Source organism: Ostrea edulis, chromosome 3, assembly GCF_947568905.1.
Source record: "Ostrea edulis chromosome 3, xbOstEdul1.1, whole genome shotgun sequence".
NCBI lineage: Eukaryota > Metazoa > Mollusca > Bivalvia > Ostreida > Ostreidae > Ostrea > Ostrea edulis.
This window is the reverse complement of record NC_079166.1, coordinates 91513243-91537259: the sequence shown is the minus strand read 5'-3', so window position 1 is coordinate 91537259 and position 24017 is coordinate 91513243. Positions and strand designations below refer to the sequence as shown.

Here is a 24017-nt window from a genome sequence, read left to right as displayed (position 1 = left end):
TTTCGCTATCAGACGCGTAGCCAGACAGAACATTTGTACACAAAGTATGGCAAGGGATCTGGGGACTGCCACTGTGGGTCCAGGGCAAAGCCTGAAGGGGTGGGGGGATCGCCCCTGGGGGCTCCTGAGTTTTTCCAATGAAATCAACTGATTTTTTGGTGCATGGAAACAGGGTTTCTTGTCAATTTCCAAGCTAAAACGAATTCACAAAGTTATTTTCGAAATTGTTTTATTATGCCAACTCACCTTGTTTACTTGGACGGGCTTTATATTTGTTTTGCTATTTTTGTTTTTGTTTTTGACTGCATGGTATAAATGGTAAATGTTACTGATAACAAAGAATATCCTAATCCGGGTACAACATAATGTACATAAAAGCGATATTCGACATGATGCTAACGATTTGAAATTCAAAAAAGGACTTTAATTTGATCAAATGGACAAGCTGATTAGATTATAAACCGGGACTATATAATGTAGTTATTTATGGCAAAGATCTCTCTCTCTCTCTCTCTCTCTCTCTCTCTCTCTCTCTCTCTCTCTCTCTCTCTCAAATGATTGTACGCAGTTGCGTACTTGCGTATATGCAGCAACGCACCTGACTATTAACGTTTCCTTTATCAATTTAAAATTAAAAACAAACTTTGAGCTTTAAAAACGGGTAGTAATCTTTCTTGGTTTAGTATTTTAATTCCCCATACCACGTCAAATAACGTTAGAAACGTTATTCACGAATTACGAACGTTATCACATTCAACGAACCCGATGGCATTTTGATGAATTTTGTAGACCTATTAGGACAAGAGTCGGGTCATTATTTGCTATACATTTAAAGATTTACGCTGGGAGTCAATATGTTATTGAATGTGTGAACAATAGAATTTTCCAACTTCATCTTGATAACTACCATTTAATTTTTTTTCCAAAATTGATATGAAACATCTTTGGAACGGGAGGGGGGGGGGGGGCAAATTATAAATTTCAGGACTCCTGCACCCCTGGTCCTTAGGAGCACGGCAAAAAACGACACAAAAATATTGACCAATATCGAAAAATCTCCTTCTGTAGAACTCCACATATGTAAGAAAAACTAAATGGATAGTGATTTAAAGGGTGGCCCCTACCAAAATTGTAAATTCTATGATCGCAGGTAGGGTTCTGACCCCAATGCGGGGCCAAATTTAGTATAAAGTGTTTATATGTAAAAACATTTTGATAACATCTCCTTTAGTGCTATTGATACTAAATTGAAACTAAATGAATATTTAGACGGAGTAGTTATGAGATTTATCACTGTTTGTTATCTTCGCCTTTCCTTTACCAAAACTGTAGATTCCAAGATCCTAAGGGTAAGAGTTTGGTTTCAGTTTGGTGTCAAAATTATAATAATGATTTGAAGGACTTTTTTTAGTTTACTGAAGCTGTGTAAAATTTAAATGCGTACTTAGGAAAAGTAAAATACTAAAAGATGTACAAAAAGTGGTGAATTTCACAATCCAGGGTTTTGACTCTAGGATGGGTCCAAAATTAGTCACATCTTTTAATTTTAATGCACATATCATATTGAGGGCATATAAGTTTTAAGACTGTTTGAAACTGTTGATGAACATTAGAATTTAGCTTAGATATTCAGAACAGAAATTCTTTCTAGATTGAATATACCTTGGGACTAGTGGTACTTTTTCACTAGTGTAATGTGTTTGGGTCTGTAAATTTGGATAGATCAAGACAATGATAGATAAAAAAAAATTGTATATATAGAAAAATGGCAATCAGCAATAATTACAAAAAATGATGTGAATACGAACGAGTCAATATATACAGATAAGTCTTAGGATTATCTATCCCTAATATAAGAGAAAACAAATCTAGTTACGCATATGGTCTGTGTCCGGGCAGGTATGTATCCTCGGAACAGGTATGTATCCTATACAAGTACGGGTCTCGGATGTATCTCCAGATCTGTCTTATACCCAGACTATAATTATATCGAAATATAACAAACAGTTTTAATTCCCTGTATAATACCCTAAAACCAGTATACTACCCACCGTATACTAAAAATTACCAGGGTTAGATTTATTCTCGCCTTACCGCTTCTGCTGCGATCTTACTTCTTTGGGCTCCGACAGTGAATTGGCGAAATATCGCTCATCACCGCCTTATATACCGATGTGCATTCGAACTACCCTCGGACGCTTTCGTAATGCACAGCAATAAAGCCCGGTTTACGTAATGGCTAGATACATCCCGAGCTCGACTTTTCCGAGCCCGACCATTAATCATCACACAAGTACTCAGGTGACCGATAAGGCCTGTAGGCCTCTTGTTTATCCTTATAATGGTGTGTATAATTGGGATCGGCCTTTTGTGGCCTATTTGACGCTGTGTATCGGGATCAGCCTTTTGCGACCTATTTGACGCTGTGTATCGGGATCGGCCTTTTGCGGCCTATTTGACGCTGTGTATCGGGATCGGCCTTTTACGGCCTATTTGACGCTTGCGTCAATGTTTTCTTGTATATACGTATACCAGAGTTCCCCAGTCTTAGAGGATGATTGGCAGGGAATATAGACCCTAGAGACACGTAGGTACATGTACAAGTCATTCTCTAATGTAATGTAATACTGAACAGCTCAATTGATGATCGAATTATCTTTCAGTATTTCATCTGAAGGTCCTGGGATGATTATACATTTTGTGTTTTTCTATGAATTACGATTAGAACAGGGGAGAAGTAAAATTTATTTTTTAAACATTCTTCATGATATCCGAGACCTACATGTATTATAGTCATTATTTTTTTTAGACGGCGGTGTCAGAGGAGTTACGAATCTCTGAATATTGGCGAGGGATCGAAGGTAAACATATACTCTCAAGTACTATATTTATCTATACTCCTAGTTACTGAAAATATAACTGTAGCTATATATAGCTATACTTGTCACGGTAAACTAGAGGAAAAGGGATTTCTGTCGTACGTGTTTAAAGTGTTATTCTCGTTAATGGATTCAACAACAAAATTAGACTTGTGTCTTTTAAATTCTTTATATATTAGAACTTCCATTGTGCTCTATAACATTAAGTGATTACTTTTCCAGGATATTGCCTTAGCATGGATGAATCTTATAAATATATACCGTCTTTGAACCTTTAAAGGGACTGGTTTACAATTTTTGAACGAAATATTTAAAAAAAAATTTTTTTTTATGTCAAACATTACAAATAGAACTCATTTGATGTTGACAGCCAACATTTTGACCTGAATGCAAGAATAAAAGCAATATTTTAACCTTGAATCGGTGTTATGCAACCATCAGTGTCTTTTTATGTATACAAACCAGTGAAATATCAATTTTGTAATTTAAAGCATCTTAATTTTGCATAGTCACAAATTTTAACTTCTAGATACCACATTTTACCCGAAGAATGCTTGAAATGTGAAATATATAATACACTTAGATCGACATCCATTTCCTTTGAAAATTTTGTAAATAATAACACACCGCAATTTACAAATTTACAAAAGAAATAATGAACTTTCTAAAATGAGGTACATGTATAACATTAATTCTTACGTGAAATCTTTCGAACACATTAGACAGAAGATGTTGATCAATAAAAGTTAAAAACAAAATTTCGGGAAAAATTGTGAATCAGTCCCTTGAAAACAAGTGTGCGTTTTTGGAAATTTCTGAAGACCACCGTAATCCATTACTGTTGTCAACAAATAGATGTTTGATTTCATTTTCAAAAACCGGTATTTTGGTTGTTCATAAAAACACTAAGTAGATCTTGAGAGTGACAGGGGATTGCAACACTTTAAATGAGAAAATATAGATAGCTAGGGTTTGAATAACTAGGATGGATTGTAATATCAATTTTGATTTGTGAGAAGTGTATCCCCTACCTCACCCCCACATGCTGCCTTTAAAACGGTGAATATAGGATGTCACAAAAGATTCGGTATTAAAATCAAAGCTTGACTACATTTAGTATATACAGATCTAGAATTGAATTTGAATGGGGGATGTGCTTCAAATAGTTGGTCGGCTACTGGATGAAGCGTGTACATTACGTACAGGTATACAATACTTACAGGGAGATATGGAACACCAGAAGCTTAGAAACTACGTTTACGCTTTAATTACGCAAATTAATGTGGTACCTTTTAACTGTCAGAGAGAGAGAGAGAGAGAGAGAGAGAGAGAGAGAGAGAGAGAGAGAAAGAGAGAGTATATCTACTCAAACATTCACGTGTCATGCATACAATCCTATTTGTTGTTGCACTTAAGATACACGACGGAGTGATTTTTAGAAAAAGAAAACACGAGAATAAAAATCCACCTAAGTTTCCAACTTTCTGTCTTTATAAGATTCGTGATAGTGGTGTGGGGACAAATTTCTTGCATTTTGTAAAGGTTTGTGCTTTTATGATTAATATCTGGAATACTACAATATGTAATTATATATTTGCATGTCCAATGTTTTTATCTTTGATGTCTCTACAAATTATATAATGATATATATTTACTTGCATCATTTTTCATATGTACGAATGTGCCGCAGTTATGAACATCATCAAAATATTTTTTTGGCCCGATAAACTATTTTTTATTTTTTGCCTAAACGCAGATCAGGATGTGGGGCTCACGGCGGGTGTGACCGGTCAACAGGGGGTGCTTACTCCTCCTGGGCACCTGATCCCACCTCTGGTGTGTCCGGGGGTCCGTGTTTGCCCAGCTATTTATTTTGTATTGCTTGTGGGAGTTATGAGATTGATCACTGTTCGTTGTCTTCACCTTGCATCTATAAATCCAGAATGAAGTAATCTGAGTGTATTATGATGTTGGTCATTAGTAATATCTGTATATATTTCTCATAATAAAGTTTTGATTATCCATAAAGACTTGAATTAAGTAAAGAAATATAATGATGTTTATTATAATATTTACGAGTTACACGAAAAGCGTTAAACTTATACTGATCATACTTTTTCATCATTAGCGATGCAGAATTCACGATGGTGGACATAACCAGATTTTATTTCTTTCAATCATTGTGTCTGCTTGGGATGATTTGGAACATGTATGTATCACAGCAGTGACGGACTCCAAACATTCAAGAAAGAGAGTTTTATCTCCCAAAATGACGAAAATTTATCTTTTCTAAAAAATCTTTCTAAACAGGGGTGGGGTGGGGATGGGGGTGGGGGCGTTAAATCTACCGATTATCAATATTGATATGATTCCTTTGGAGAGAAACAATCAATGTGTTGGGAAAGAAATGAATTTCAAAATTCCTGAAATCATTTATTAACTCATTCACACGATGAAGAAGTAGTTTACATCACTAAATATTATCACAAACATTATCTAACACGTAACATTATTATTTTTACTTCCGTGTTTCACTACTCCCGCAGTGATCAAGGACGAGTAGAGGCTGTGGACTTTGACCACTTCATATTGGTGTTTCAGTGGCCTGTGACATTTTGTGAAAATAAATTGGTAAGTTAGGATTTCAAATCATGTGGAAGTAAATTATCTCATATCATATATTAATAAACCCAACGCCAATGAGAATCCCTCTCTTTAGAACATTATATAGTGTATTAATATCAATTGGAAAATTCTGATTTACAGTGCAGAAAACCACTGCCGGGTTATTGGACCATCCATGGATTTTGGTATGTTGTCCTCGTCCTCGTCCTCCTCCTCCTCATCATCATCCTCCTCCTCATCATCATCATCACCATCATCATTATCATCATTATCATCAACAACTGCATGATCAATATCATTATCGTTATTATAATTACGCTTTGCATCTGTGTAACATATCAGAATTTACCCATTTGACCCTATCATAGGGTCAAATGCTGTCTGACGTGTTTCATACTGATTGTTGGTCCGTTCTTGGCACACTGATTTTGACAACGGATTGCTCCGTTTACCTAATCTAGACAAAGGGCTCGTGGAGGGTGTGGCCGGTCGACAGGGGATGTTTACATTTCCTAGGCACCTGATCCCTGCACCTCGGTAATATCCAGGGTTCCGTATTTGCTTAACTCTCTATTTTGTATTGCTTATTGGAGCTATGGTATTGATCATTGTTCGTTATCTCCACCTCTCCCAACCTGTCTTTTTATCTTTGAACCGTTCCTGATATTTGTGCCGTTCTTAAAAGAATAAACTAGGACGAGTCGACTGGAACTCCATATATATTCTTTATTCGGGACTTTCCTCATGAGACGAGGGTAAAAAACTATAAAACAAATAAGAAACAATCATAAAACACTGATCAACTTCATCAAAATGTTGGCGAAAACGTGAATAAAAAACTATTTAACCAGTCATGGCTCTATACGTATTACAAACGCATGGTAAACGTATGACAAACGTTTCGAGTGAAAATAGGTCACATTATTGAAAAATATACCACAAGATTCAGAAAACGATTACACATAATCATACCTATAGAAAAACACCCATAACATTGTAAAGTTATTGTTTACAAAGATATTTAAGCAAACCTACTCCTTAGGGAGGCCCAAATACCCAAAATTTACAGAGACATAAAGCATGCTACGGCGTCACGGAAGTATACACTAAAACACTAGTACACAAACCGGAGCGGTAAAATTCCGGACCGCGACATCACAATATTACTGCATGTAGATCTATTCCAATGCTTAAAGGTCATCAGATCAAATTACCATAGATATATAGTAGCTAAGTACTTCGTTACAAGCTTGAAAATACGATGTATATTTAATTGCTGTGATAAAATTTAGAAATTCATTTCAAAGTTATTATCTCCCTCATGCATAGCTCTTATCCTTAGACGAATTCGACTCCACTATTTTGGCACTGTTTTTCCCTATAATAGCTCTAGCAAGTTTATTGTTATTTCGGATTTCAAACATTTCGGTTAAGCATCACTGATGCAACATTATTTGTCGAAATGCGTATCTGGTGCATCAAAATTGGTACCGTGTAAGTTTTACTTAGTGTTGATATATTTCACTATTACTGTAGATTTATTTCATCACTGTTCCTTATCTTCACCTTGCATTATTAGTGTTGATATATTTCATTATTACTGTAGATATATTTCACTACTACTGTAGATATATTTCATTATTTGTGTAGATATGTTTCATTATTTGTGTTGATATATTTCACTATTTGTGTAGATATATTTCATTATTTATGTAGATATATTTCATTATTTGTGTTGATATATTTCATATTTGTGTTGATATATTTCACTATTTGTGTAGATTTATTTCATTATTTATGTAGATATATTTCATTATTTGTGTAGACTATTTCTTTGCTTCGTGTTGATATATTTCATTATTACTGTAGATATATTTCACTATTTGTGTTGATATATTTCACTATTACTGTAGATATATTTCATTATTTGTGTAGATCTACTTCACTATTTGTGTAGATCTATTTCACTATTTGTGTAGATCTATTTCACTATTTATATAGATATATTTTACTATTACTGTAGATATATTTCTTTACTTTGTGTAGATATATTTCACTATTACTGTAGATTTATTTCATCACTGTTCCTTATCTTCACCTTGCATTATTAGTGTTGATATATTTCATTATTACTGTAGATATATTTCACTATTACTGTAGATATATTTCATTATTTGTGTAGATATATTTCACTATTTGTGTAGACTATTTCTTTACTTTGTGTAGATATAATTCACTATTGCTGTAGATATATTTCATTATTTGTGTAGATATATTTCATTATTTGTGTAGATGTATTTTACTTTTTATGCAGATATATTTTACTATTTGTGTAGACTATTTCTTTACTTAGTGTTGATATATTTCACTATTGCTGTAGATATATCTTATTATTACTGTAAATATAATTCACTATTACTGTAGATATATTTCATCATTTGTGTTGATATATTTCACTGTTACTGTAAATATATTTTACTATTACTATAGTCATATTTATTACTGTAGATATCTTTTACTATTACTGTAGATATATTTTATCACCGTTCGTTATCTTCACCTTGCATTATCATTGTAGAAATATTTTACTATTAGTGTAGACATATTTCATTATCATTGTAGATATATTTTACTATTACTGTAGACATATTTTACTATTACTGTAGATATAATTCACAATTCCTTTAGATATATAATTCACTATTACCGTAGATATATTTCACTATTACTGTAGATATAATTCACTATTCGTGTAGATATATTTCACTATTTGTGCACATGCAAGGTAAAGATAACGAACAGTGATCAATCTCATAACTCCTATAAGCAATACAAAATAGATAGTTGGGCAAACACGGACCCCTGGACACACCAGAGGTGGGATGAGGTGCCTAGGAAGAGTAAGCACCCCTGTTGACCGGTCACACACCTATTTCATTATTTGTGTAGATATAGGTCACTATTACTATAGATATATTTCACTAATTTCAGGCCCTCTAAATCAGATGGTTCTCCCGTTGACAACTGCTCCAACATTCCTTTTAAGGAAAAACTAATACCACTGGTAAGCAATTGATAAAACGATTGATTGATTTATTCTATATTGTTTAAAGTTCCCCTCGATAATATTTCACTCATATGGAGATGTAAGGGCTGCAAAATTTAGGCCTATGCTCGGCGCGTATGGCCTTCGACTAGGGAGGGATATTTATCGTGCTACACCCATCGTGAAGCGGGACCTCAGTTTTTGCGGTCTAATCCGAAGGACTGCCCCATTTAGTCTCCTCTAATGACAAGCATGTGGTACAGAGGACATATTCTAACACGGATCCCCTCGGGACTATAATACAGATTTGTTTTAATCATGGTATAAATGTCTCGATTAACAGCCATTAGACGTAAGTGAAGGTAATAGTGTAATTCGTTTTTGTTTCGAGGTTGTTCGATCATAACGAGATAGTTCAGCTGTAGGTGAATTACCACACATTTAGACATATAGTTAGGGCTCATCGTCGTAGCAGTGACGTTTTCTTAACGTCCAAACGCCTGACAGTACACGGGACCCCGGTGTAAAGGTGTAACGTACAGACGCCTGACGGTGCACGGGGCCCCGGTGTAAAGGTTAAATTGGAATAACCAGTGACTTTCGCGTCTATACGCCGTGAACTTGGCGATGTAGTGGTTACGTTTTAGGTTTTACACAGTCATGGTACGATCAGTACTCGATCTTAACCCCCACCCCTCCCCCTGATCACGAAGAGAACGTTCGCACCACTGGGATTGGTCAATTACGCAAGAATTACCCTATTGTCCATTGCTGTTGTATCCCCTATAGTTCAAACAACATGGGCATCATTCACGATATGTATATTTTTATGTGAAGCTGCAGGATAAGTGATATTGCACATTCAAACACCGTAGGTGTATTTATAGAAAAAATCTCACATAATATCCGTAAATAAATTAAATACATAAAAGACTCAATGAAATAAAAAAAATATTGAGAACGCAACCCCGTCTTTGAACTTTACACAAGCAATATATTTTTTCTCTCAACAACAAAAAGCAAGAAAAACGTTTCATAATTAATTAAATAGAAACCGGAAGATATTCGCCAGCATTACAGTTTTAAAAAGTAATGGAAGAAATCTGCCAGCATTGTCGTTCTAAAGAAATCACACCAAATCATCGGGGATCACAGGGAATGTTTTAAAGAAGGTCATCTCCATCTGGTATAACATTACATTGTTCGACATACTTCAGTTCAATTTATTCTAGCTCTCAAATTGTATACAATGGTACCTTAGACATGTGACATCATGAATTACCAATAGACATTGTACAGATCAGAAGTAAATCATAAGAATAGATAAGAAGTGAAAGTAGACCGTGTGATACCTACAAAACAAGTCTTATATTGTCCATAAAACTTTACGATGCATAAGCATAATTTAATCAGTGATTTCACAGTTAGTTTTGAAATTAATTCAGGAATTTTACGTAGATTAGGGTTGTTACAATATACTCAATCTAGATGTTGTTTGCGTAATTATACCCCCGCAACAAGTGGGGGGGGGGGGGGTATACTGTAATCGGGTTGTCCGTTTGTCTGTCCGTCCGTCCGTCCGTCCGTCTGTAGACGCAATGGTTTCCGGGCTCTAAAGCATTATCCTTTCCACCTACCGTCACCATATCATATATATGGACTACCCATGGGGTGAAGATGTTCCCTATTGATTTTGGGGTCAAAAGGTCAAGCGCACTGGACATCGAAGTAGCAATATGGTTTCCGGGCTCTAAAGCGTTATCCTTTCCACTTACAGTCACCATATCATACATATGGACTACCCATGGAATGAAGATGTTCCCTATCGATTTTGGGGTCAAGAGGTCAAAGGTCAAGCGCACTGGACATCGAAGTAGCAATATGATTTCGGGCTCTAAAGCGTTACCCTTTCCACCTACAGTCACCATATCATACATATGGACTACCCATGGGAGGAAGATGTTCCCTATTGATTTTGGGGTCAAAAGGTCAAAGGTCAAGCGCACTGGACGTCGAAGTAGCAATATATGGCTCGGTTTGTCATGCCATTTGTTTTTTACACTCAGAAAAGAGGTAGTTTATACCTATTTCCAACACCCTTTGGGAGATTGGGGTAAGGGGGGGGGGGGTATTCTTAGTGAGCATTGCTCACAGTACCTCTTGTTTTGATAACTCTCCATATTCTAAGAGGTAGTGATATCCGTAATGAAATGAACTATTAACAGGTAATTTGGGAGGTAATATATGGGTTTACAGCTTTCCTAAACTGGCATCAAGTCCCTTCACATCATATCGTGTACAGAATACAATTTTTAAGAAATACAATGTAACGATAAAGTTCTGACAACGTTTTCTTACAGATTATGTCATGTATTACCTATGTATTATTACAGGTTATTAACTAACCACCGTAAAATGGCATAACAATCAATCAATGTGTCCTTACAGATCGCTTCTGATAACATTGTCTAGCAGATTGTTATTGCAATATTATTATCTTATAGGTTATTTTCCTGTGTTTTTAGAGGTTGGTATTGTCACGTGTTTTAGAGGTTGTTATTGTCACGTGTTTTTAGTGGTTGTTATTGACGATGGTTGTTAAACGATGAAATTCATTGAAATCTTGAAAATGAGTGTAGCACTGTTCGTTATCTTCACCTTTCATCTAGTTCTTTTTCTATAGGAAACTAGAAACCACATGAACAGAGTTTGGCCAGATCTTCTGAGCAGGACAGGAAACTCCTCAAAATTTTGGTATTTTTTCTCTGTTTCAATGTTATCTATAGTTTTGAAGGAAATATTAAAGAATTGGGGGATTTCGTTTCTTTAACGAAACTGGTGAAAAATAAAAAAATAAAGCATTCAAACCATGTGCAAGTATATGAAGTTGAATTTTACACGGTGATGTAAATTGTTTGTTTCGAATGACAGTGGCTGAACAAATGTTTTTTACCATTGATTTGCTAGGGCGCAGCAGTGGAAGAAACACGGAACATGCGCTAACGTGTCCGGCACAAGGACGGTGGCGGAATATTTCAATACGACCATTCAGCTGGCCAGTAACTACAATATTTCTCAGTACGTGGAAGACAGTTATAAGATAATTCACTGATTATTTGATACATGGCTGTATACATATTCTACAATAAAATTAAAAGTTTCATGTTCAACATTTTCATTTGTGAATTTTGAATGATTCTATGGATTTTTCAAAATTCAGTATACTGCAGAATAGTCAAATAAACCCAGGGAAATCATTTCAGGTAAGTATAAGTTTAATTGTAGAGATCCTTTTCCATATTTTTACAATCTTTTTACAATCATGAATGTTTAGTTAAATGTTCGAATCCTTCAGATGCAGGAAATAGAAGATGCAATCGAAAACGGAACAAGCCACCTTCCCTACATAAAAATGTGGAAGAAAAGGGTAAAACTTTCTCTCATATTTCCTTAGATTTTTCTATACATATATATTGAATTTAGTTGAAGGCATTCAAGATGAATACACGATATACCGTGGCCTTTAGACTTTATACTGTCGTTGTTCGTCATCTTCACCTTCCATACTTGTCATTATTCGTCAATGAAACTTTGTTTTCATTTTTGCTAGACCCTCTGGTTGTGGGAGATCCGAACTTGCTTTAATAAGACCTTCCACGGAATTGACTGTCACAAGAAAAATATTTACCACGGAAACGTGCTGTACCCACGTCATCACACATCCGGACGTAGCAACGTGATGCCCCCAAATGGACAAAGGCGGTCATCAGTCCCACTCGTTTCACTGCTCTCCGTTATCATCACCATTCCTATATTTTTTACTTAAATTTGGAGAAGATATATATAATTATTGTGGTGATAAAATCAATAAACTGCAGGAAAAAGTTTGGAAGGTAAAACTTTCCAAACAAATGGGAGAAGGTTTTCAAAGGGATAAATCAGTACAATACATCTTTTGACTTTATTTTAGCCATGCACTGCCTAGATAGCTTTTAATCAACGTGTTTTGTCTCTTTGTCTGTTATCATCGCTGTTTTCTATGTTCGACTTCTCCAGGATAATTGGACCAGAAAAGGACATGAAAGGAGAAGATAACGAACAGTGATCAATCTCATAACTCCAACAAGCAATACAAAACAGGGAGTCGGACAAACATGAACCCCTGGATATACCAGAGGTGGAATCGGGTGCCTAGGAGGAGTAAATATTCCCTGTCGACCGGTCACACACGCTGTGAACCCTATGTTTTGCCCAATCGAATGTTGGGTCGCACCATTGCAAGGACAAATAATTAGATAATACCGCACATCAGGTCTTTTGGTAAATTTTCCTCATCCACCAAAAAGTCAACATTTCCTCTGCGTCTATTTACTGGATATATGCGGTAGTGAAAATTTAACAAATGTTCGTAAACAGGAGATGCTTACCTCCTCCTAGGCACCTGACCCCATCCGTGGTGTGTCCAGAGGTTCGTGTCTAGCAGGAATAAGCATCCCCTGTTGACCGGTCACATCCGCTGTGAGCTCTATATCTTGATCAGGTAAACGGCGTTATCTATAGTCGTATCATTAATTGACTCTAACTTGAAATACTGTTGTGATTGTGGGAGAAACAGTTACAGAAGTATACACACGCTATCTCTGAAGTTCCACTTTTATCTAAGTATTTTTTTGTTGTTCATATTTTGTATTTTTACACTGCACCTTTCATATTGTTTCCAAAATCACCAAATGTCAATGAATGTTGTAGGAGTCATGAACTTTGATACAGACACTGTTGTGCCCGTTCCAAAAATGTTTCTCCCGTTTTTGTTCATCTGTGTTTCTATTTTTGTCATCTGCCATTAGACGATATATACAACGATGTTTCGAAATGTTATAAAACTAATAAAACTGTGTAATGTTTTTAATTTAGTTATAAAAAAATCTCCAACCCGCAATCAGCAGTCAACAAGCTGACCTATGAAGGTCCTTGGGCAATTATAAATCTAAACAGAATATACAAATATTGCAGATATATATATTTCCATTATAAGCCATTGAAGATGCAGCATACCGCCTTAAGTACTTATGTGAAACATTGAATAAAATGAGGAACACTAAAACTTCAAAACAATAGAAAGATTCTATTAATATCCTAATTATCAAGGATGAAAAACAAAACCAACATCATCAGGCCTTTATTCTGTTATATGATGATATACTGTATGTGTCCTTGTTTTTGCGTAATTAAAAATTTGGTGGAGTGAGATCTGATGCATTTTTGGCGTGATAAAGCTTTAACGTTTGCTGTGTGTTTAGTACTCACTGGGGTCGATATGATATAGATAGCTGCAGTCACGGACATCCCAAGATAGGTGACGCTAGCTCGGCTGAAAATCATAATCAATGAATTTGTAATGATTAAGGTTTATTCCCCCATGCTTTATTTTTTTTATTGATGAATTACTAGAAATAGAAATCAGGTGGATCCAGGATCGGAATTGCGAGGGGGGGGGGGCAACTTTATGAGGCGGGGTGGGGGGGTGGGGGTCTGAGTGGGTCCAAGGTAAATTGTTCGTATTTTAATTGATGGGAATGGGGACGATTTTCATCTCGGGAGTAGTCAATGGACAAACTCCTCAGTTATATTGATATCAGGTTCGACCATTTGTAAAGACTTCTACAAACATTCTAGATTCCGAGTGATAACAACCCCATAACTTACATTTCATTTATAAGACGTATTTCAAAGCCATATCAACTATTTTCTTATTTCATAACAGCACCAGTTACGTACATCAATTTTTCAAGTCACAAACATCAGCTATGATTTAATTTTTTATAGTTACCCACATCAATCCGTTTTTTTATGCCACGGTGTCTCTGTATCTTTTTTCAATATCTAGTAGAACATTTAACTAAAACATGAAACACGGAAAATAATCCTGTAACATTTCGAAATCGACAATAATATTTTTCAACTCTGTCAGCGTCCTCCATCTTGGCGTAACTACAGCTACGGACATCACATTGACTCCAGTAATAAGGGATATTTACCGCAGTTAACTAACGTATTTCTAATGGTTAACCAAAATTTGAATATCAATTTCTGAGTTACAAGTGAGATGCAGCACTCACAATTCTTTGTTATGTAAACAAGGTTCGTGCCATGTTTTTGTTTACATATACATATATGGAACCCCCTAGCACAAACATCCGTGTATCAAAGGACCCCACTGGAAATAAGCTATCGAACTTTCATGAATAAATATTTATTTATTTATAGATTGCTAAATAGAAAATAGCATGCGTAAAAGAAAATCAAATGGGCCAAAGACTAGAAACTATTTAGTTATACTCAGAATTAATTTGTAAATTGAAAACTCTGCCTTAAACGAACTTTTACTGGTATATCTAGCCTATAAGTAAACAAAAACAGGGGACGAGTCTTGTTTACATAACAATGAATTGTGAGCTTTTTATCTCCTATGTACTTCGACAACTGATATTAAATGTTTGTTAACCATTAGAAATACCTTAATTAAGCATTATAAAGATTGAAAATGGAAAAATGAAATTTGAAAATGTTCAGATTAAACCGTATTAAGATACGTGTACATGTAACTACACAGACAGTATTTTTGTTTGACCAAATGGGTATTACGACAATGTATGACACTTTAAATGTCGATGATAAATGTCACAGCTTTCAAGAAACCAAAATGTAAAATGCAAATATGTTATTTACAATTGAAACTAGTTTTTCGCTCACCTGAGCCGAAGGTTCAAATGAGCTTTTCTGATTAAAACCTCCCGTTGTTTATCGTTGGCGTCGTCGTCGTAAACTTTTCCCATGTTCATCTTCATCTCCAGAACCACCGATTTCAACCAAACTTGGCAGAAAGCATTCCTTGGTAAATGAAATCCACGATTGTTCAAATGAAGGATCGTGCCCCTTCAAAGGGAAGATAATCACGAAAATGCAAAAATAAAGAGGGGTCATTTATTTTCTTGTCAAGAACCATTGGGCTAGAATAGTTCAAGTTTACATGAAAGTTTCTTTACATAGAGCAGATTCAATAGTATTGAAATCATTGCCTCCGATAGGTAGGATGGGGCCACAATTGGAAATCAAAATTTTACATGCGAGTAGATAGAGGAAATCTTTAAAAATCAACCTCTCAAGAACCAGTGGGCCAGATAAGTTGACAATTTCATAAAAGCATCCTGACATAGTGCAGATTCAAGTTTGTTCAAATCATATCTCCGGAGGTAGATTAGGGCCACAGTAGGGGATCAAATTTTGACATGCGAGGGTATAGTGATTTTTAAAAAAGTTCAAATTTATCTGAAAGCTTCCTGACATAGTGCAGATTCAAGTTTGTAAAAGTCATGGTCCTGGGTGTTGGTTGAGTCCACAATAGTGATCAAAGTTTTACATTCGAGCATATAGGGAGCATCTTTAAAAATCTTCTGAAAAGCTTAGAAAAACGTTAGAAAAGCTCAAATTAACATGGAAGCTTCATGACATAGAGTAGATCCAAGTTTATTCAATTCATTGTCCCTGGGGTGGGATGTGGCTACAATTCATTGTCTCTGGGGTGGGATGTGGCTACAATGGGGGATCACAGTGTTATATGCTGATGTATGGAAATAATCATTGAAATATCTTTTTAAATGTTTCAAGCTAGGGCTTCTATATTTTGTATCATTGGGTCAAATGCTGTCTGACGTGTTTCATTCCGATTGTTAACACGTTCTTTGCACACTGATTTTGACTGCGGATAACTCCGTTTACCTGATCAGGATATAGGGCTCACGGCGGGTGTGACCGGTCAACAGGGGATGCTTACTCCTCCTAGGCACCTGATCCCCCCTCTGGTATGTCCATGGGTCCGTGTTTGCCCAGCTATCTATTTGTATTGCTTATAGGAGATTGATCACTGTTCGTTACCTTCACCTTGCATATATATATATAGCACTAAATAATCACAACTAGGTACTGAAAATTTTCGCCCCAGCCCGGGGTCGAACCAGCGACGTACGGCACCCACCGCCTAGCAAGATTGTCAAACCAGTGCGTAAGTCCACTCGGCCACACGACTTCCCTGGAAAGGAAGTTTTGTTATGCTCCTAAAGCGCTACTTATACACACTGATGTATATATATCTATATATATATATATATATATATATATATATATATATATATATACGGAAAGACCTTTCATGTGACGCAATGGTGTATAATCTTTTAAGGAGGTATGCTACACCAGAGAAATTTGATGTAGATGAAAAGTGGAGGATATGTACAACAATATTTTGAAGTTGAAAATTTTCAAATTTACTTTATTTTGTCAAAAAAGACAGTTTTAGTAGAAGGTAATCTGAAAAATATTTAAAACCCCTGCTGGACTCGAACCTGCGACCTACATTTCAGCAGTCAGTATTCAAACCTACTGAGCTACTCGGCTAGGTATTTAAATGGAAAAGGAAAAGACAAATATTGCTGATATCGATTTTTTCATCCATGTTTTTAAAGGAAGTCAGTCATTATGACGATGTAGAGTACTACCATAACCTGGACCTTTGGCGTGTTTTTAATAAAAATCTTACCTATCTAATATGCCCTTAAATATTCATATGTAAGATAGAACATTCATATTTTGTTTATAGATTTCTGATGACGTCTTCATATCATACCATGATTTATGACCATGTATGATCTTTATGGCAAGATCTTATCATTTTGTAAAGCTTGAACTTGTGACCTTGACCTGAAAGATTGAACTACTTTTAATACAAATTATACCTATATTTCTCCTGAACTATTTAAGATAGAACTTTTAGTTGTTAGTGTTATGTGAATTTATTTGCAGTTATGTTCTAATTATTTAAGGATACGTTGGGGCCACAATATGGTGTCAAAATTGTTCATGACAATAAAGACTGATAAAAAGATATTTTCAAAAAGCACAACAGATGAGCAATGGCAAAACTAAGGTGATTCAGGTGATCAGTGTGGCCCATGGGCCTCTTGTTGGTTATTTTTTATCAATTCAGTTTTACATGCTAAGGTATTTTCAGCAGATATTCATTGAATGCAGTTTGAGCCTCCAAGATTCATATAACTATTTGTAAAATAGTAGTGAAGATTGTAGTCTAAACCGAAGAATTAAAGATTCTACCCTTTCCCGCTATTTAAGGTTTCCGAATAACTTCGAAACATGGTCTTTTGTCATATTCTGCAAACTGTGACATGAATAAACTGTGCTGATTAGATTGATTGATTGCTGTTTTCCGCCACACTCAAAAAATTTTCAGTTATCTGGTGGTATCCAGTTTTTATTGGTGGAAGAGAGAACTCGGATATGATGTACCTGATAAGAGAACACCCACTTTCCGAAAATAAACTGGGAAGCTTTCTCACTTAACGGTGCGAGCAGGATTCGAACCCGCGCCGACCAGAGGTGAGAGGCCGTGTGATTTTGAGCGCGATGATCTATCAACTCGGCCACGGAGGTCCCGTGCTGATTAGAAATATCACTTGTCTTGATCTCATGGTAGAGTTGAATATGTTAGAATATTGACATTCACAATGAATTTCCTGCTTGCTTTCTACAGAAATTCATTTTTTGTCATTTGTAACAAGTATCTGGAAGTTGGACCCTATGAGCCCTGAAATGCCTTTCAGAATCTGCCCAAAGGCACATTTTCCTCTATGATACACAATTATGATAAAATGCATAACCCAACAGACATTGCCTTTTAGACAATGCAAAGTAGAATGAAGTTTCAAAAATAGAACAAATTTATCACCACTCAACAAATGTAGTTTAACAAGAAAATGAGAAATAAATTAAAAAAATTCATCACTGACGATCAAATTTTTTCTGGTGAAAATAGTTATTTTCCGAGACCTTTAGAAAAAATAGAATAATAAATCTAGCAGTGAATGGTTTACACAATTTAACGAAAGCTTACATGAAAATTCTGATAATTATTATGGAAGACAAAAATCGCAGACTCTTCATTCCCTATTTAAGTATTATATTGAATTACAGTATGGGTACTTAAGTTTGCGTATTTAAGATCGACGCTCATTTACCTTTGGCATAATAATGATTAAACCCTTGTTCCGTAATTAACAATGGACGAATATAGATTTTTCACAATTAGCATACCCGTAAATTTGAGCTCTTGCGTCATCGCCAAAGGCGCTAAAATTAGAAGCCACTAAGATGAGCATTTTTTTCGACTGGAATATTTCTCACGATAAATTAAAAACTAGACTTTTGACATCATAGACAGTTGTTTCCTCAACAAAATCGGAAAACGCAAATATTCTTATCTAGTGATCAATCATCCAAAAAAGTACTTTGTTAAACGCCACTCTGATTCCACGCACAAGTACTCTGAAGTTGAACTAGAAAATATCCTGGAGTTCCTCATTAATAAAATATATTCGTGGTCTTTGGTGATCAGATCTTCCAACAGTCTAGTGGAATTCCCATGGGCACGAATTGTGCTCCTTCGTTAGCTGACTTGTTTTTTTATGTTCCTATGAAGCTGCATTTATTTAAAAAAAAAACGTCCACGTGAGAAGAAAAAAAAAAAACGTTTTGCTGTGGCATTCAATTCTACAATTAGATATATCGACGATCTATCATCTATTAACAATAATAATTTTCATTCATATGTAGATTCGATATATCCCAGTGAACTCGAAATAAAAGACACCATAGAGTCGTCCACTTCTGCTTCATACTTAGATATCCCATTGAAAGTAGATATTAGCAGCAAACTAACAACTCAGTATTATGACCAACGAGATGATTTCAACTTCTCCATCGTCAACTTCCAATATCTATGTACCAATATTCCATTATCACCTGCATATGGTGTTTACATCTCTCAACTTGTTCGATACCCACGAGCTTGTTCTGCTTGTGGTCAGTTTTTAAATCGAAGCCGCCTACTGACAAATTGATGGTGCAGGGATTCTAAGTCTCGTTTAAAATCGGCATTACGCAAATTCTATGATCGTTATAACGATCTAGTTTGTGAGTATAACCTATCATTGGGTCAAACGCTGTCTGACGTGTTTTATACGGATTTTTAAGTCATTCTTCGCAAATGATTTTGACTGCTGATAACTCCGTTTACCTGATCAGGATATAGGGCTCACGGCGGGTGTGACCGGTCGACAGGGGATGCTTATTCCTCCTAGGCACATGCTCCCACTTCTGGTATGTTCAAAGATCCCTGTTTGCCCCACTCTCGATTTTGTATTGCTTGTAGGATTTATGAGACTTATCATAGTCAAGACATGATCCTGGCAGGTGCAAGAGTTCCGGCAGTCACGTTTGGGGTCGCCATTTTCCATGTTCTGTGGTCGTTATAGCGATCTGGTTTGCCAATGTAGCATATCGTTGGGTCAAATGCTGTCTGGCGTGTTTTATGCCGATAGTTGGGCAGTTCTTGGAACACTGATATTGACTACGGATTACTCCGTTTGACTGATCAAGACATAGGACTCACGGCAGGTGTGACCGGTCGACATGGAATGCTTATTCTTCCTAGGCACCCGATCCCATCTCTGGTATATGCAGGGGTCAATGTTTGCCGAACTCTCTACTTTGTATTGCTTATGGGAGTTGTGAGATTGAGTGCTGTTCGCTATCTTCGCCTTTAATGACTGCTCGTTATATTCTCCTTTCATGCATATTAACATGTTCTCTAGGTTGTAATTTTCAACCGGGAGAAATGAATTCATTTATTTATTCATAAATCTTACATGTGATTCGAAATATTACAATCTACATGAAATCTCTAATCATAGATGTAGTTTCAAGGGAATTTAATGTGAAACATATGAACTCGAATTTGTTGTGACTTTTTAGAATTATTTAGGGCATATTTTCCCGTAGGGTGGTGATGTCTGCCGCTGTGGATACAATACATTTCCCCCATACATGTTTCCAGCTCCACAATCAATTCCATGAAAAGTTTTATTAAAACAAATTCTAATCTCAAACAACCGAGGAGGCTACAAAAAGAAAAAAACTATGTTCTATTATTCTGTACTATTGCAATTCACAAATTGTGCTCCATGCAGTACTAACTTGTTGTTTTGCTTCTAAATAGGCAGAAATTATCTTAAAAGATTCTACATGAAAAGGTGAAGATAATGAGCAGTGATCAAACTCATCATTTCCCTATGGAAAACAAATTTAAGAGAAAAACAAATTCACCTTTCATACGGACCACTGAACACACCAGAGGTAGAATCAGGTTCATAGGAAGAGTATCAACCCCCTGTTGACCGATATGAGCCCTAAACTTGGATTGGGGACAGAGTAGTTCGTAGTCAATATTAGTATGTAAACAACGGTCCAACACTTGTAATTAAACATATAAGGTATGAGGAGAAAACATCTCTCCCTGTCGCCTTCCACTCAATATTTAGATATATCAATTCGATATAACGTAGTTCATCAATACAACCTATCGTTGGGTCAAATGCTGTCTGACGTGTTTCATGCCGATTGTTAAGCCCTTCTTGACACACTGATTTTGACCACGGATAACTCCGTTTACTTGATCAGGGTATAGGGCTCACGGCGGGTGTGACTGGTCAACAGGGGTGCTTACTCCTCCTAGGCACCTGATCCCACCTCTGGTGTGTCCAGGGGTCCGTGTTTGCCCAACTATCTATTTCGTATTGCTTGTAGGAGTTATGAGATTAATCACTGCTCGTTATCTTCACCTTTCATCCAGGTGAACTCGACAAAAAGATGCCACAGCCTTTCGCATCTACTTCATACTTGAATATTTCATTGGCCATAAATGTTAACGGCAAAACAGCAACCTTATAGGAACCGGGATGCCTCACCTTCTCAATCATGAACTTCCCATTTTTATGAAGGAGTGTCGCATTATCACCTGTATATAGTATTCATTTATCTCACTTAAATCGATCCAATTTATCAATATGCATGTAAGCTGTCATTGGGACAAATAATGTCTGACGTGTTTTACACAATTTTTGTGGACTGTTACTTACACAATGATTTTCCCTATGGACTATTCCGTTCACCTAATACAGATGTAAGCACCGCGGAGTATGTGCCCGGTCAACAGATGTTTACCTCTTGTAAGCACCTGAACCACCGTGGTGGTCTAGAGGTAGAGCATTCCCCCGCATGCAGAAGGTTCAGTGAGGTTCGAATTCCGGTCGCGATAGACCTACGTTGATAAACAGGTAGTGTGACAGTTCCATCGCAAATGCTCGGCATCAGGTGTGAATGTCACGGATCCTCGGATATGACCTTACAAAAGGATGTCCCGTGTCACAGTAGGTGTGTCACGTTACAGAAGCAGAACCATTTTGCAAATGCTATGGTAGTTATAACGATCTAATTTGCCAATACAACCTGTCAATGGGTCGACTATTGTCTGACATGTTTCACACCAATTGCTAGGCCGTTCTTTACATACTGATTTTGACCACAATTTACTCTGTTCACCTGATCAAGATATAGAGTTCACGGCGGTTGCGACTAGTTAACATGAGACATTCACTACCCTGAGGCACATGGTCCCATCTCTGGTATGTTCTGGGATCTGTGTTTCTCCCTTTTTTTCTTTTTTTTTTTTTAATTCTTTGTGAGATTTATGAGTTTAATGAGTGTTCGTTATCTTGTTCATTGTCGTTAATTTGTTCATTGATATAAAGTGAGTCAACAGTAATTTCTCATTCAATGAATATGATTAATATCTATATTTCAAACCGAAAGATACCATAGCATCAAATTATTCACATATGCAGCAAGTTTTGTTTTATTGTTCGTTGTAAATAATTACCTTCAGGTTTTCTTTCTTTGATGTCGGTTGGATGTTTGGTTTGTAGCCGGTTCTAATCTTGATGGCATCTTCTATGAATGGCAACTTGAAAATAAGAATTTAGTTCGGGATAAGATCATGAAGGTTTGAAATGGCTGATTACAACATTGTATAGGTACTTACCTTATACACAGATCCTTTATTTATATGATTCTTTTCCAGGATTCTAACAATAGAAATCTATTTGTCTACATAATAGTGAATTATATTCAAAGTGAACGTGCATGTTTTCAAATTCTGAATGCGATCTGATATTCAATACGTATAGTGATTATATCAAAGGCTATGAAAATTTATTTTTCGCATTTCTACAAGTTTAGCTGTCATTTGCTTACCCAGAAATGTTGTACCGGTTGGCTAATTCAATGGCCTTTGTGAAATATTCCCCCACTGTCCTTGTGCCGGGCACGTCAGCACATGTTCCGTGTTTCTTCCATTGTCGTGACCTATCAAGATGAATTACAGCCATCTCAGATCGATCATTTGAGCTTGATATTTACATGCATTCTACATTTTAACATTACATTATCTCATGGTAAGAAGTTAGTCAGCGGAGAAGTTGATTTCGTCCTTGCAAACCTTGCACATTGTTTGACAACTTAATTTTGATTTCTTGAGTTTTTGATAACTTATTTCTTAACCATATTTTGTAGGGGAAACAAAAATGTGGTACCATAACTGGGTATGAAGTCCGTTCTTGTACAGATTTGGCCATATCCTATTCATGTGCTTTTTAGTATCCTGTATTTGATTTAAAAGGAAAGCCAAAAAATGAAGCAATTTTCATTAGATTATGTTACGAGACTACACAGATTATAGATATGATTTGTACATACCGATGAGATTTGGTTTTCTTTAAAAGGTTCTGTTGAGCAGTCTGACACAGGATTACCATTGAAATTTGAGGGCCTTTAATGATTCAGAAATATACCAAAAGCGCAATTGCAAGTCATGGATAAATAAAGGTATCAAACGATCCAGGACAGACACAAAGCATGCTCAGTATTTAACAATCTATGCATCAAATTCATTATTCTCTTTCATATTTGACTGTTGGAATGATCAAACGATTGATTGATTGATTGAATTTACGTACCAAAATCCATGGACAGTCCAATGATGTGGCGGTTGAGGCACACACTGTCAATATTTTTGACGATGAATACTTTTAAAATAATAAATCTTATCTATCCAGTAAAACGTAGTCATCGGAAGTTTTGTATTTGATGCAAATAGCTTTATGTTGTGACGTAGAATATTGTAATCTATGTAATTTACTTCCACTTACCTTAAACTTGTGAATTTCGCAAAACGTCACAGGCCATTGAAATACTAGTTTAAAGTGGTCGAAATCGACGGCTTCTACTTGTCTCTTATCACTGCACAAAAAGGAAGTAAAAAACAAAAAGGAAGTAAGAAAATAGCACACATGTATTGTTCACACTAAAAAGCCAGTGTGATACAAGGCAATGTTATTACCACCTCATCGTGATTAGTTGTTTAGTATAGGTTCTATATGAGGTGATTTATTGTTATAACGATTGTAGAACTTACAGGTTCATCAAATCTATATTTTACGCAT

The 24017-nt window shown here is 36.0% G+C and overlaps 2 protein-coding genes across 8 annotated transcripts in view; one reads left to right on the top strand and one right to left on the bottom strand.

The window, feature by feature from the left end:
• The first annotated feature begins 4283 nt into the window (after positions 1-4283).
• Positions 4284-13454, top strand: LOC125675570 (ribonuclease Oy-like). Of its 3 annotated transcripts, XR_007370565.2 has the most exons (12): positions 4284-4421; positions 4636-4827; positions 5008-5088; positions 5426-5510; positions 5646-5689; positions 8496-8568; positions 11234-11304; positions 11518-11628; positions 11771-11813; positions 11906-11977; positions 12161-12443; positions 12607-13454. XR_007370565.2 is itself a non-coding variant. In XM_048913306.2 (11 exons), exons 2-11 carry the CDS (start codon positions 4823-4825, stop codon positions 12374-12376), a joined length of 801 nt encoding a protein of 266 aa, XP_048769263.2. In that variant the 5' UTR covers positions 4284-4421; positions 4636-4822; the 3' UTR covers positions 12377-13454. The 3 variants fall into 3 exon arrangements, 2 of the variants coding, with proteins under 2 accessions (XP_048769263.2, XP_048769264.2); XM_048913306.2 differs by having other exon boundaries at positions 12161-13454; XM_048913307.2 differs by lacking the exon at positions 4636-4827 and having other exon boundaries at positions 12161-13454.
• Positions 12226-24017, bottom strand: part of LOC125675571 (uncharacterized) — a 45760-nt gene continuing 33968 nt past the window's right edge. For 4 of the 5 annotated variants that reach the window (XM_048913311.2, XM_048913309.2, XM_056159402.1 and 1 more), the window contains 8 exons: positions 23724-23814; positions 23532-23575; positions 23272-23344; positions 23109-23176; positions 22771-22881; positions 22559-22601; positions 22397-22480; positions 20297-20579 (listed from right to left, as the gene is read on the bottom strand). In XM_048913311.2, the coding sequence (XP_048769268.1) occupies positions 20436-20579; positions 22397-22480; positions 22559-22601; positions 22771-22881; positions 23109-23176; positions 23272-23344; positions 23532-23575; positions 23724-23814 (658 nt within the window). In that variant the 3' untranslated portion in view covers positions 20297-20435. Of the gene's footprint in view, positions 12372-20296; positions 20580-22396; positions 22481-22558; positions 22602-22770; positions 22882-23108; positions 23177-23271; positions 23345-23531; positions 23576-23723; positions 23815-24017 lie in introns of those variants that run through there. The other variant, XM_048913312.2, reaches the window with a different exon arrangement.